Genomic DNA, 15162 nt, shown 5'->3' with positions numbered 1-15162 from the left:
TAAGCATTGTACGTAGAAGTACATGTAGACCTTTTAGTAACAAAACAAAAAAATACTCTCCGCCACCCTTAATGTCTCTGAATAGGTCTGGGACCAAGTGAAGGCTTCCAACCCTGACCTTAAGTTGTGGGAGATTGGCAAGATCATTGGTGGGATGTGGCGAGACCTAACCGATGAGGAGAAGCAAGAGTACTTGAACGAATATGAAGCTGAAAAGGTACGAGGAATTAGTATTTAGAAAACAGACAAAATCCCTATAGAAAAAATCCCAATAGAGCCTCAGTTGCCACTCTGCAGGCTTATGCCACTGTTTCCTCTGAAGTGTGAGGGTTGACACTGCTGTTCACTAGGTCCCAGGCTGGATATTGTCCTGTTTAGTTGAGGTGGAAGTACATTAATAGATCGGTCTTCCTTGCCCACAGAAACATTTACTCCAAGTAATAAAACTTATAGTATTTCTAAAATATGTTTAAACAATTGTGAGGCATAATTAGGCCCATTCTTTTTAACCGCTTTTGAGCCTTTCTATAATAGCGCAGAGGTGAATGATTAGCCCAGCATTGCCATTTTCAAAATGGCATTTTTATATCTTGCCCTCTCCCAGGAGAAGCTACTAGGGATCATTTTATTTAACTACATCTTAAATTGCAACACTTAGCATTTTCCTTTGAACTGTATGTGCTGCTTCCTTGTCTGTACAAGAAATCCTGTCAGATGGACTTCCCCAGCAAGAGGCAGACTCGGGGCAGTGCAGGTAGAACCTGGATCAGGCCTCTCCTCCCTGACAACATTAGTGTATCAATGTATGAATGCTTTAGTGCTGGCAAAAGGAGGGTCCCATCAAACAACAAACCAGGAATTCCTCTTGTTAAATATCAAAATACTTAAAATAGACTACATGTTTGGTACTCTGGAGAGCTAGCCTTTTTATGTGCCTATACTAAACCGTATTCTCTGTTTTATTACAAAAAACGATATTTTGGAGAAAATGGATGCACACCAAATCTTAAGTTGTCTTGATTATCAAATTCCAAGTTATTGTACATATGTGTATTCATACTATGTGGCTTCATGCCCCTCTCAGCTCCCAGGCGACTCAGCCGCGCCAGGCGAAATGTGCAACTTATGTTGCTTCAAGTTTTTTGTGCAAATAACTACTTTGCTAGAATGCACTGATCAATCTGATGTGTGACATTGGTACACCTGTGTGCAAATAAGTCTGAATCTGTATATAAAGTGCTACGATGCTGCAGCTTTTTGTTATGCCAAGCTCCAATGTGCTTAATCTGCTATTTTCTATGTGTTGCTCTTCGAGTCTAGAGGGAAATTGAAGTTGAAATTTTAAAAAATATTTTGTTATATGTTTTTTCTAGCATTAAGTAGTAGTGTGCTGTTTCCACGTAGTTCAACTGTTGTTAAAGCACATCTATCTCCAACACACGAGGAGGCAGCCATTTTGTGAGCTGGCTCTATTTTGAATTGTGAAGCTAGGGTCCATACTCCAAGTAAATCATTACATCATTCTTTCTACTGCATTGATAGAATGCATTGTCATTAATAATGCTTCATGTCACAAGATGGCTGTCTGCACTCTGTGTAGGGAACTAGTTTACTCTGAAGAACAAAACTTTTGTTTGCTAATGTATAGTAAAGGCAACTCCTTGTTCAAAGAGCCCCTGACTAGACTTTAAAAGGCTGAAGGGGCTGTCCCAGATTTTCATTAGCGTTGGCCCTTGAGGTGATGTGTATAGATCTCCTCCTTGTTGGGCTTCCCAGACTGGCAAGCCATTTTTTTGGGAGAAGCAGCAGCTTCTGGTCCTCCAAAGACTGCCCTCTCTACTGTAGGAAAGTAGTAGTGAGAGGTTTTTGGTGCTGATTTTCTTATTCGGTTTTCTTTATATGTCTCTTCTGAGTCTTCACTTCCTCTTTGATTGTGTTCTTTACCTGTCCTCTCCTTTCTTCAACTCTTTATATGCATGGGAAGGGGAGTATGTCCCAGGTCATACATAGAGGAGAAACAGCGGTTTGTTTTTCTACATCAGGGTCCATAGTGTATCCACAGGATACCTTAGGGGGTATAGGTGATGAAGTCATGTATCGGGCACCATAGAGTTAAGTTTTCAGCCTTCCAGGATGCATCAGGGTCCCCCTCCTATACCCCGCCCCCGAGCCAAGGCATCACAGTTTCGTTGGTGCCCGGCTTGGAGTCGGAGCACCTGTTTAGAGGGGGGCTAAGATTTGCCCCTGAAGTTTCTTTCAAGGCAGCTGTGGCTGCACATCTGGGCGTACAACATGGACAGTCACTGCTGACGTCCATGCTGTCTCCCCTACACCCCGCCGGTACCAGAACGCCGGTACTGATCCGGGGATGCTGGTAAGCATCTGGGGTCACGGCTAGCGGTGACCCCAGATGTTTCGGACCATGGCCGGATTCAAGGGGAGCAGGTAAGCAGCGGGGGTCCCGCGGTGGGTCCCTGCTGAGATCATGGTCCACAGTCCCCAGGCAGGGGGCTCCCTGGGGACTGGCTGCAGCGTGGAGCCAGGTACTAATCTGCGCTTCCACTATCCCCCTGGGACAGCGGGCCGCAGCTGAGCGGCAAGCGCTGCCGCGTTCCTGGGGTTAATTGCATGCCAGGGGAGCGCGCCTTCCCTTATACAGCCGGCGCCTCCCCAGCTGCACACAGCCCTCTCTGCGTTGCCGATTGGTCCTGTGGCAGCGCTCCTCCCCCAGGCTGGCCTCCTCTCTGCTCCTCGGTGGCCATCTTTGCATGGTGAACGCTGCTGGAAGATGCTGATCGGTGGCATCGCGGTCTGGGTCCTCCGGCATACCTCTCCTCCGTTGGCTTAAGGTCAGTGTATGCAGCGCTGTGTCCTACCAGACTCTGTGTAGTTGAGAAATAGCACTGATAGTGCAGGGATTAATTTCTTCTGCATTGTATGTGACTTCTGCTAGCACTGCTGCCTGTACTTTCACTTTCTACTGTCAGCCATTTTACTGTCCCTGCTCTTACTCTGCTAAAGCCCTTGCGGTGCGGTGATTGCAGGGTGTTTCTCCCACTATACTAACGAGTATCAGTGAGGAGGGTCACAGACTTCCCATCATGTCTGAGAGTGAATTTCCTCTCCAGCTTATGTGTACTAAGTGCAATGTACCAATAGCGGAGGGGGGGGGGTAACGCGGAGGGGCTATGTCGGCAGTGTGATTTATTGGCACGGCCAATTACTGTCACGGCTCCGGTACAGGAACCTCCCTGGGCTTGTTTCGCTAAGGCTCTTACAACCCTAGTGGGCCAGTTAGCTCCGCCACCTGTGTTTTCCCAGATGGGATTGTCCCAGGAGTCAGTGGTGTCGTTACCCATGCAGGGTTTCCCGAGACAACTGATGGTACCCCACAGTCTCCCTATTTCACCTCCCCAAGTTTCACAGGAGCCTGCGTGGGTTAAATCTCTGACATCTTCAGTACAGCATTTGTCGGATGTTTTACAAGGGGAGTCTGTGTTGCGGCCTGTGGAGTCTGTCTGCTCCTTATGAGGATGATGACGTGACGTTCGATGATGGGGAGATTCTGGATCTATCTGACCAGGAACCTCTCCGTACTAAAGAGTCGGACGCTAAGTCAAAGGTATATATTCCTGGCCTTATTCGGGCAGTCCGCACGGCTTTAGTTATTGAGGATGATGATCCTCCGGTATCCAAATATGCCTTTTTCAAGGATATTAGGGTGACTCCACAGTGTTTCCTCTTTCTGGTCAGTTAGTAGACCATTTAGAGGAGGCGTGGAAACATCCCGGAAAACGGTGTCAGCCTCAGAGGCGCTTAGCCGTGGCTTATCCGTTTGCTGACAATTATTTTTCTGAGTGGGAATCCCCTCTGCAGGTGGATTCCCATGTGACACACCTAGTCAGAAGTGCCACTTTGCCCATTCCTTCCATGTCCTCCTTGAAGGATGCTACGGACCGCAAGGTGGAAATCTGCCTAAAGTCAATTTATTCCCTTGAGGGGGGGGCCTCCAGACCGGTTATGGCCGTGTGTTGGGTAGCCAGAGCTATGGAGCGCTGGGCTGATAGTATAGAGGCATCTTTGGACTCTGACTGTTCGGCTGAACAGGCCGAGTTGGTGGGCAATCTCCGGGATTCGGCCACTTACATCAATGAAGCGGCCTTGGATATCAGTGTCCTCACCTCTAGGATTTCTTCTGCAGCTGTTGCTGCTCGTCGCACCTTATGGTTGCGATCTTGGAAAGCGGATGCTGATTCCAAAAATGGCTTAGAAGGTTTGCATTTTAATGGAGAAGTCCTATTTGGTCCGGATCTGGACAAAATTGTAGCTATGCTGGCAGCAGCCAAATCTGCATGTCTCCCGTCTGCTACGGTCCCTTCAAGTTCTGGTACATCGTCCTTTCGGCCTTACAGGATAGGCCTAAAGCACAGTCTTTTCCCCGACAGGCTGGGCCCAAGAAATCGGCCAAGCCTAGGAAACAGGCCTGGAGTACCAGACATCCGGCCCCTAAGTCAGATGACAAACCTACGGCCTGACGGTCTGGGCTTCCCTTTGGGGGATCCCAAAGTGGGAGGCCGCCTGCTTCAGTTCGCCCAGTGTTGGTCGATAACTGCGACTGACACCTGGGTTCACGAGGTGGTTTCTCACGGGTATGCCCTCTCCTTTCGGCACAGGCCTCCATCCTGGTTCTTCACCACAGGCCTTCCACTAGACCGGAACAAAGCCTTGGAACTGCGGAAGGTTTTGCACACTATGCTCCAGGTATAGTGCCTGTTCCATTCTCCCAGAGGGGTCAGGGTTTCTATTCCAATCTGTTTTTGGTGCAGAATCCCAATGGGTCTTACCATCCAATACAAAACTTGTTCCAGGGCAGGTGGATTCAGGCAGAAAAGGAGCTTCCAATAAACATCTTGGAACTCCGCGCGGTGTTCAGTGCTCTCCAGCAGGCACATCGGGTTCTCCAAGGTCACCCAGGGCAGATCCAGTCGGACAACGTCACCACCGTGGCCTACATAAATCGACAAGGAGGAACCCGAAGTCGGGCGGCACTCGCAGAAGTGTCCCGCATCCTGGTCTGGGTGGAGCGCAATCTCCCAGCTCTATCAGCGGTGTTCATCCCGGGAGTCCTCAACTGGGAAGCGGATTTTCTCAGCCGGCAGGACGTACATCCGGGAGAATGGTCTTTGCACCAGGACGTCTTTCAACTTCTGGTGGACAGGTGGGGTCTTCCAGAGATAGACCTCATGGCGTCCCGGCACAACAACAAGTTGCTGGTGTACGGGTCTCGAACAAGAGACGAAAAGGCGTCTCTGGTGGATGCTCTGTCCGTCCAGTGGACGTTCCAGTTTGCCTACCTCTTTCCTCCGTTTTTCCCTTCTTCCGCAGGTAATCCGGAAATTCAAACAGGAAGGAGGTATGCTCCTCTTGATAGCTCCCGAGTGCCCGCACTTCTTCTTTTAGGAAGTCGGATGCTTTGTTTGTCCTCTATGGCTTCCGTAAAAGAGGTTGGCCTGCTTCAAAGCAAACTTTGGCAGGTTGGATTCGTATGGCAATTTCAGAAGCTTATCTTCGTGAAGGCCTTCCGGTTCCATCCTCTTTGAGGGCTCATTCCACTAGGTCTGTGGGCCCTTTGTGGGCAGCTCGACGTGGTGCCTCTGCAGTCCAGATCTGCAAGGCTGCCACGTGGTCCTCTGTTCATACCTTTGTGAGGTATTACACTTTTGACACCTTTGCCTCTCAGGATGCTTCCTTTGGGCGGCGGATTCTCCTTTCTGCACAGGAGCATCCCCACCCTTAAAGGATACTGCTTTGGGACATCCCAAGGTATCCTGTGGATACTCTATGGACCCTGATGTAGAAAATATGAGAGATGGTAAGAACTTACCTTTTGTTATCTCTATTTCTACGAAGTCCATAGGGTTCCACAGGACTCCCGTCCTTTCGCACCTGTGCTGCAGATGGGCTTTACTCTGTTCACCGGTTTTTCCGTCTCTCTCTGGTGAGAATGTGATTCTTGTGTGTGTCCAGATCTTTCTTCTCTCTCTTCCTTCTCCTCCTCCAGCCTATGGCTTGGTACGTAACTGAGATGCCTTGGCTCGGGGGCAGGGTATAGGAGGGGGACCCTGATGCATCCTGGGAGGCTGAAAACTTAACTCTATGGTGCCCGATGCCTGACGTCATCACATATACCCCCTAAGGTATCCTGTGGAACCCTATGGACTTTATAGAAATAGAGATAATAAAGGTAAGTTCTTACCATATCTCATATTTTCCCTGTTTTATGAGCCACTTTGTTTCCCTGTGCTTAGTCTTGGTTGGTTGCAAGCATGTGTGACTGACAGAGAACTATCGGCTGCGCTAGCCTCCAGACACACACACTGAGGTGGATATAGTCTTTGGCCCAGGCTATCGGAGAACTTGCGCGGCTTGCTGAGCGGGTGACCATCCTGCTTTTTCTATGGGAGTTGCTTGTCTCCACCTGAGCCTCTCTGCAAGAACCCTTAGGGCTCTTCTGCAGCTGACTTGGGCTCAAAACTTGGCGACTTTGTTGCATGAAATGGTCCATTTCTTTGGGGAGCACTATGGAAATTGACACCACGTCTAAACTATGTAACTCTCCGCTTTCATTGACACTTCAGAAGGATCGAGTTGAGTTTTCTTTCTAGAAGTAAGATGAGGTGGCAGATCCTAGTTACCTAGTGTCCTGATGAGGGCTCCGACAGGAGGCATTAATGAAAGTGCATGCTGTTCTGCAGACACTATAGTGTAAAGACAGCAAGGAATTAATTTCTTCTTTTCTTATGTCTGAGTTGGAGTAACTGTTCAGTGAAGCATGGGCTATAACTGTGTCCTGCAAGTTGCAATCCCTTTAGGATCTCGCTAGTGATCACAAAAATCATGGCCAGCATAGGTTGTTCTTTCGAGAGTTCAAGTCCTCTCTACAGGGACTTAAAGTCTTTGTTAGCTTGTGGACCCTGTCTTTTCACCTTTGACTGAAGATCTTAGGAAATATGGTTTCCGCCTTAGCAGCAGTGCAGTTTGCTCAGTGTCAATCAAAATATCGAAATATTCCAGATTGAGCTCATTTCTAAATGGAGCAAGTATCAACATCACTTGACTTGTCTTCAGAGGTGGGTCTGTTGCTCTGCTAGTAGCCAAGAATTATCAGCCTTGACAGAGGTCAACTGGTCTCTATCTGGACTGGATGAAATTCAACCCTCAAGACTGTGGGTTTGTCGTTCTTCAGTCAAAACTCTCCCATATAATATAGTGTATTTCAGCACTCAAGTCAGAGGATGACCGTTCTTGCAATAAAGAACCATCAAGATACAATTAAACAGTGCTGCAGCAGTGGCTTTCCTAAATAACCAGGGGCATTGAGTGCCCAGATCAGCAGGATCATGTGATTTTAGGGCTGGAAGATTTTGCTCTGCCAATCGGTCTTTATATTGAAAACTGAGAAGCAGATTTCCTTAGCAGGCAGACCATTAACCCTAGGGAATGGTCCCGTCAAAGTCTTCCAGTCCATCATGGACATGTGGTCACAGTCAAATATTTACCATTATGACTTCTCTGTTGAACCACAGTGTAGCTCTTTAGCTTCAGGACAAGGGAGCCAAAGGCATTTTTGGTAGATGCCTTGTCATTCTCTTGGAGTTGACCTCTGCTCTTTCAGTTAACCTTTTGTAGCGATGGTACCATGGAGGAGCAAATATGTAAAAAGAAGACAGCGTTTGGATGGTTTGGGCACCGTAATGACCATGAAGGTCATGATACACAGATATTCTAAGCATGGCAGATGGTCCTGGGTGCCTCCAAAACCAAATCTATTTAGCCATGGCCTCTTTTTCTCACCAGAGTTAACTTGACTATCTTTTATGGTGAGGCTGTTTCGAAGTTTTCAAACAGTGTGGTTCAGACCATGTACAAGGCTAAGAAACCTATTTCAAGAAAATATTATTACATTTTGGAAGAGACCATCTCCTAGTGTGGAATGAAGGGATTACTTGCCTCTTATTTTCGTTTGAACCACTTGCCGCTGTTCTTGCAGTAGTGTCTGGAACAGCGTTTAAAACTAACTTTTTAAGCGCTTAGGTCTGATTCCCCCTCTTTTTTTCAAGAAACAGCGTTTTACCTGATGTACAGATCCTTCCTTCAGGAAGTGATTACCCACCACGCTCCCCAAATAGATGCTTGGTATCTTGACCTGGTGTCGATCGCCTTCCAGCACCATCATGAAATATTGGATTGGATAGAGTTCAAGTTAACCTCCTGGAAGACTGCCTACTTGTTGACTATTTCCACAGCTAGGAGAGTTTTGGAGTTGTGGGCTCAGCTTCTCCTATTTTAGGAAGACTGAAAAGACTGTTTGGTCCTAATAACAGCCCACAATTGTCTTCAAGTTTCATCTAAATCAGGGCATTGTAATTCCAGCATTAGACAGACAAGTCTACAGAGGTAGAGTTTTCTCGGGATGTTGTGAGGGCATTGAGGTCCAACTAGGCCCTGAGACTTGGGTAATTACTCATGTCTTACATAGAGGCAATACAGTTGTTCCTGAAAATGTGAGGCCATATTTGACCTGATGGGTGAATGTCTTTTGAGAAGGGTGACACTGGGAGTCACATGGCAAACGCAGGGGGGGTTTCCGTCTGCCTGGAAACTCCCCTCCCCAGCCCACACCATGAATAGTAATATAATGGAATTTTACTAGCGCTGCATGTTCTTTTCAGTATCAAAAATGAAATAAATAGCACCACCTATGAATCTTTTAACATGTATCAGCCAGTAATAAATACACTTGTGCACCAATTAGGGGATTTGGAAAGCATGCACCGTTAGGGATGCACTGCTGTAGAGTCCAATATTTACATATATGTCCAGTACAGTGCTAGGTTATTGTGCTGCCCACCCAGACCCACAGGCTTGCTCCCATGCCCTGGAATGGTGCCCACATCAAAAATAAAAACAAACATTCAGATCAGGCAGGATTGCTTACTGTGATCTCTGGTCCTGTATATGCTGAAATTATGACACACAATACACTTTGTATGACGCATATTAAAGCTGGATAAGTGACAATTATGCCCTCTTCATGGACTGGCCACACTCACTCTAAAATCAAGCATTTGGAAACCCCCCTCTAGAAATGCTGCGTTTGCCACTGAGTCAGCTGGGCATCTACAGTACCTTGCAAAAGTATTCACACCCCTTGCATTTTTCATGTTTTGTTGCCTCACAACCTGGAATTAAAATGGATTGTTTGAAGGTGTGCATTATTTCATTCACAGAACATGCCTACAACTGCAGTTGTAGTTTTGTTTTTGTTTTTAATATTGTGAATCAAACAACATTTAAAACAGCATAACAGAAAACTTCAGCGTGCATAACTATTCACTCCCCTAAAGTCAGTACTTTGTCGACCCACCTTTTGCAGCAAGTACAGCTGCAAGTTACTTTGGCTAAGTCTCTATGAGCTTGCCTTCATGTTGGATGGTTTCCGCTTGTGAACAGCAATCTTCAAGTCTGACCACAGATTCTCAATTGGATCGAGATCTGGGCTTTGACTAGGCCATTCCAACACATTTAAATGTTTCCCCTTAAACCACCCGAGTGTTGCTTTAGCAGTATGCTTCGGGTCATTGTCCTGCTGGAAGGTGAACCTCCGTCCCAGTCTCAAATCACAGGCAGACTGAAACAGGTTTTGCTCAAGAATATCCCTGTATTTAGCACCATCCATCTTTCCCTCGACTCAAATCAGGTTCCCAGTCCCTGCTGCTGAAAAACATCCCCGCAGCATGATGCTGCCACCACCATGTTTCACTGTGGGGATGGTGTTCTTGGGGTGATGGGATGTGTTGGGTTTGCGCCAGACATAGCGTTTTCCTTGGTGGCCGAAAAGTTAAATTTTAGTCTCATCTGACCAGAGCACCTTCCTCCATACATTTGGGGAGTCGCCCACATGCCTTTTGGCAAACTCAAATCGTGTCTTCTTATTTTTATCACTAAGTAATGGCTGTTTTCTGGCCACTCTTCCATAAAGCCCAGCTCTATGGAGTGTACGGCTTATTGTGGTCACATGCACAGATACACGAGTCTCTGCTGTGGAACTCTGCAGCTCCTTCAGGGTTACCTTTGGTCTCTGCTGCCTCTCTGATTAATGATACTTTTGCAAGGCACTGTACTTGGTACCTGGTACACTTTTTCACAGGAAGTCTGCAAATGCAATAATTTAGCATCAGAAGATGCCTGGTTTGGACATAAGGTGCTGTGCTTCACTACTGCGGAGTGTAACCTCCCTTAGGAATAGGTTAGGGACGTCCATAGTGTTCTAGTGACCCCCACGAAAGGGTACTTAAATCCCTTTCTTTGAGTCTAAAAACACTGGATGTATTCTTTTTAACCTGTCTATTATTCATTGTTATATCTTTACACTGTTATACTTGTTAGGATTGTTATTAGTGAATATTCTCCTTTCCTGGTTCGCCTCTTACCGACATGAAGCAGGAAGCAATTATTATTGTTTATGTATAAGGCGCCACAAGTGTTCCGCAGCGCCTTACAAAGTACATTAAGTGACCAATGTCTAACAGTACAATAAAATACAATGCAGGACATGGATAATAAACATATAAGCGACCATAACACCCAAATAAGCAACAAAGTATAAGCATCCAAGTGTTAGGTGCCCTAGTGGGGAATAAGAAGCTGTGAGCAAACTTAGATGGTTATGACTGTCTTCTTTTAGTGAGCGCTGTCTAATCAGGCCGCATTCTAATAGGTAATTTGCCTCAGCTGTTGTATAGTGAGAGGATTATCATAAATATTACTGTAAGGAGGGTTTAGGGACAAAATATCCAGGTTTGTAACAGGACCCCTAGTGGAATTTAGGTAACATTTTCCAAAAGGAATATTTATTATGCATTCATATATACAGTACATTAGAGATTAAAAATGTGCTGACTTTTCCTAATGTTGCAGATGTTTTATGAAAATACATGGAGTACCTATAGGGTTGGCACTAAATATAATTGATGCTCTTTATTTTTTTATAAATGCTTTCTGCATTGTGATCCTCCAACTTGTGAAAACTTTGTGTTTACCTTGATGGGTTCTTCTGCTTTATCTGTGTGATGTCCAAAATGAGAGGGTATTGCGTGTCTTCGATGGATGGGCATAAAACACATTTAAATGAACCACTTCCCAAAGTAACACTGTTGGATATAGATCAATGTTTTTCTCATGTAGCAATGGTAGCACTGACGTTGCACAATATTTGCATATTTGTGAACTGTCCTAGTATCCCTGTTATGTACTCTTACATTTTAGATATTTTGGCCTTTTAAACAAATGTTTGTATATTCTACAATGATTAGTGCCTAATTATTATGGTATTTTACCATTCCCGTCTTCCATCTATAGGTGTGTGGGGTTTTGTTTTGTTAAACCCTTTAAAATGTAAGACATTGGCGCTCTACATGTAAATTTAGCAACATATATTTTCTGGATATTCTAGCTATAAACTTTGCGTTACTGTTTGGAGCTGCAGTGATTAATACAATTACTCTGACATTTAACTTGCCACTGATCTGCACAATATTTTACTAAAATAAAAGTAAAGACCTTTCTTTTATTAGTTTTTGCATGATTATATGATGTGCACTGCAGTTCATCTCACTCATTTTCCATATATTAGTGCTACATAGGTTGTAAACTCACTCTTGTGATGTAGGCTCGTAAAAAATAGAGATGTGCAGATTCAGTTGTATTCGGTTCTTATCGCCAAATAATCAAGTTCGGATAGCCAATATGATGCAGTTTTTGAGATCCGAACATATCCAAGTACATCTCTATTCAAAAACAGTCCCTATTTTGTCAGTGCTGATGAGGGCCATAAAATGGCATTGGATGGCCTGCATGCTTCATATGGGCAGCTTTGCTGTCTATTCTAAATAAACACGTCCCTCTGTGTATTGTAGCATGAAGTCAAGACCATCACTTGAATTTAACTCCTGAGTATGAGTCTCATTTTCTCAGTTGATGATAAAAGCATTAAGGACTGTACCAATAGCGTGCCTTTTTAAAATAGCAGAAGCATTGGAAAGATGGACACACTAATGCTATTACATGACTCAATTTGAAATCCTAACATTTTTAATGGCTTCTCTGTATAAAATTTGTAATTGTAGTTTTTTTTATTGTGCTTCCTTTGCAGATAGAGTACAATGAATCAATGAAGACATACCACAACTCACCTGCTTATCTTGCTTACATCAATGCCAAAAGTAGAGCTGAGGCCGCCCTGGAAGAAGAAAGTCGCCAACGCCAGTCCCGCATTGATAAGGGAGAACCGTATATGAGTATTCAGCCGGCAGAGGATCCTGATGGTTAGTACAGCAACCTGTGGCTCAGCTATTGTACTCCAACTCTCTGCATGCTTAACAGTTGTCACAACACTGATATGGAGATTTAACCCTAAGGGGAAGGTCAACTCAATTTCTATTTATTTTAGCGTTCTTTGTCAAACTGTAGAGTTTTCCATTAATGGCAAAATACTCAATTTAAAATAGACCCGACAATTTCAATAATCTTGGTTTTTTTCATGTTTTCATGTACTTGGCGCTCTCCAGCAATCGCAATAGATTTTCGGAGGTCACTAATGTAAAACACAATTGAATGTCTGAAATTTGCAATAAAAAATTTTTGGGTGACTTCCACAGCGATTTACAAATCAATATTTTCATTGATACAACTGTTCTATACTTAAAAATTGTTATGGATTTTTTTTATTTTTTTTTTGCGAGAGTAGAATACTTTTTACTGCAAAAAGTTACTTATTTTACTGACAGATGGGAAACTGTTAGTCCAGAACCCCATTCAAACACTTTTATGCAATATTAAAACAAAAATCTATGCATGAGATTTCTTTTAATTGGATAACACATTGCGACAATGAAATCAATTTGCAGCAACGTATGCAAGTACTGTCATACACACCGTAATGTATGAGTCCCTATTTTAATGTGTACATGCTATTCGTGTGAAAAGAAGTAGAACACTTTTGCACAAACAATAGAAAATGGTTTGTTTTAACTTTCAGTAACCCTTTCACACGACAACCCTGTTGATTTTTCTAGCTTTCAGTATAAAGAAGTGAAACTCCTAGGACAGTATTTCCCAGTCTCCATCCTCAAGGCACACTAACAGTCCAGGTTTTAGTTATATCCATGCTTCAGCCCAGATGGTTAAATAACTGAGGTACTAATTAAGATACCTGCGCTCAAGTATGGCTATCCTTAAAATCTGGACTGTTAGTGTGCCTTGAGGACCGTGGTTGGGAACCCCTGTCTTAGGAGGACATTTCTGAAAACGAGGAAACATACAGCCTAAAGGTGACGATTTTCTGTCCGATTTTCCCTTGAAAAAGTGAACGATTTTTTGAAGTGTAATGAACTATTTTTACAACGATGAACGAAAAATGTTCCTTCCCTTAATGAAAATTGTTATGTTGGACAGTCTGAAATGGACGATGAACGATAACTACAAACAGGAGCACGCTTGAACGATTAAGTTTCATCGCTATAACTCAGAAACTGAACTATTATTTGAACAATAACTACGTTGTTAACAACAAATCGTTCAAAAAAAATCGTTACGTGTGTGTGCACTTAACATAAAGGGGAGTAGATTTATTTATTTTTTTTGAATACAGAATAGTCACTATACTATAATTTATAGATTTTAGATGGGGGATGGGACAGAGCAGCAGTCGGGGTGTGGAGCAGTGAATAGAAGGGGGCGGAAAGGAGTGGGTAGCAGGCTGAAGTGATTTGGTATTTGCCAGGCCCTGTTATTAGTTTTGTATGTACATATATGTACCGTATGGCACATAAAATCTAAACATGGAGTCCCTTCTATAAATTTATATGCACCTTTTAATTGAGGGTTAAATGGATTTTTTTCTTCCTACCATTATAAAAGCCTTTAGAAATGCAACATTTTGGTTTTTTTTGTTTGTTTTTTTAACACTGAGTATGTTTTCTTATTCAGCCACTTTTATGGTTTATAGGTTGTAAATATAATGGAATTGGTCACCAGGTAAACCATGTCTAAAATAGTTTATGTAATGAGTAAATGCTTGTGTTGTCAAGTACCATTTGGAGAATAGGTGCTTACATTGTTCTAGTAGTTAACCCTATTATTTTCAGTAGCCACATTTGTGAATGTTTGAGCACTGATTGTTCCAAACGATCTCCATATGTTGGTCCCTGTAAGATAACCCCACATCATATTGCACATCATATTGCACTGACGCAGGGTCCACTGTACTGCCCCAAAACAATTTTTTTCTATTTTTTAAAATATCTGTTTGTCTGCTTGCACTAATAAAAAGTTCTGTTTATTTTTTTCTTTTGAAACATTAAATTTAAAGGTGCATAGCCTTGTTCTTCAATATATTGGACACTTTGAAGGTGTTAGGGGAGCACGGCTTCTCCACAAAGGAAACTTGCTACTACACCAGACTCTGAAATTGTAACATATATCAATAAAACAGGTTCAAATGTGTTTATAGTATAGATTAGAAAATAGAAGCAAAGGTGTAACTAGTTGCTTTATCTTAGATATTTTGGTGTGTATAATTTTCATTTATAGTCTAAATTCCATTTTGTTGTTTTCTGAGCTTAAACCCATCTCTTTAATATGTACTCCAGCTCCCCCTAGTGCTTTGAATGTGATATAGGATGCTGAGATTTATTGCTGTAGTATTAATGCTTTCATTATTGCTTTTTTTGTAATTATATTTATTTTGTCCGTTAAATCAAGCTTTTTTGTCTGATTTGTAGTTTCCCTTTGAACTGCATATAAATGGATGTCTTTGCCTACCTTGATTGTAAGCTCTTTTCTCTAATTTTCTGTCTTATTTCACTAATTTTGTCTGTAAAGAAAGACTCTCAGCATCTCTTATTGCTTGCTCACATTTCTTAATTTTTGCAAACTAACTCTTAGAGGTATATGTACTAAGCCTTGGAGAGAGATAAAGTACCATCCAATCAGCTCCTAACATTTTTCAAAAACAGTCTGTAAAGCGACGGGAGCTGATTGGCTGGTATTTTTTCTCTCTCCACTTTATCTCTCCAAGGTTTAGTACATAGACCCCTTAGT

At 43.4% G+C, this 15162-nt stretch overlaps 1 protein-coding gene across 4 annotated transcripts in view; it reads left to right on the top strand.

Annotated features, from left to right (window-relative positions):
• The window catches only part of SMARCE1 (SWI/SNF related BAF chromatin remodeling complex subunit E1), a 36537-nt gene that overhangs the window by 11614 nt on the left and 9761 nt on the right, over positions 1–15162 (top strand). For all 4 annotated transcript variants that reach the window (XM_088474656.1, XM_088474653.1, XM_088474655.1 and 1 more), the window contains 2 exons: positions 86–217; positions 12215–12386. In XM_088474656.1, coding sequence (XP_088330782.1) covers positions 86–217; positions 12215–12386 — 304 coding nt within the window. The remainder of the gene's footprint in view (positions 1–85; positions 218–12214; positions 12387–15162) is intronic.

This window comes from Taudactylus pleione, unplaced genomic scaffold, assembly GCF_031769625.1.
Source record: "Taudactylus pleione unplaced genomic scaffold, aTauple2 ptg000155l, whole genome shotgun sequence".
Taxonomy (NCBI): domain Eukaryota; kingdom Metazoa; phylum Chordata; class Amphibia; order Anura; family Myobatrachidae; genus Taudactylus; species Taudactylus pleione.
Note: the sequence above shows the minus strand (reverse complement) of the source record. Positions and strands in the feature narration are given on the sequence as shown.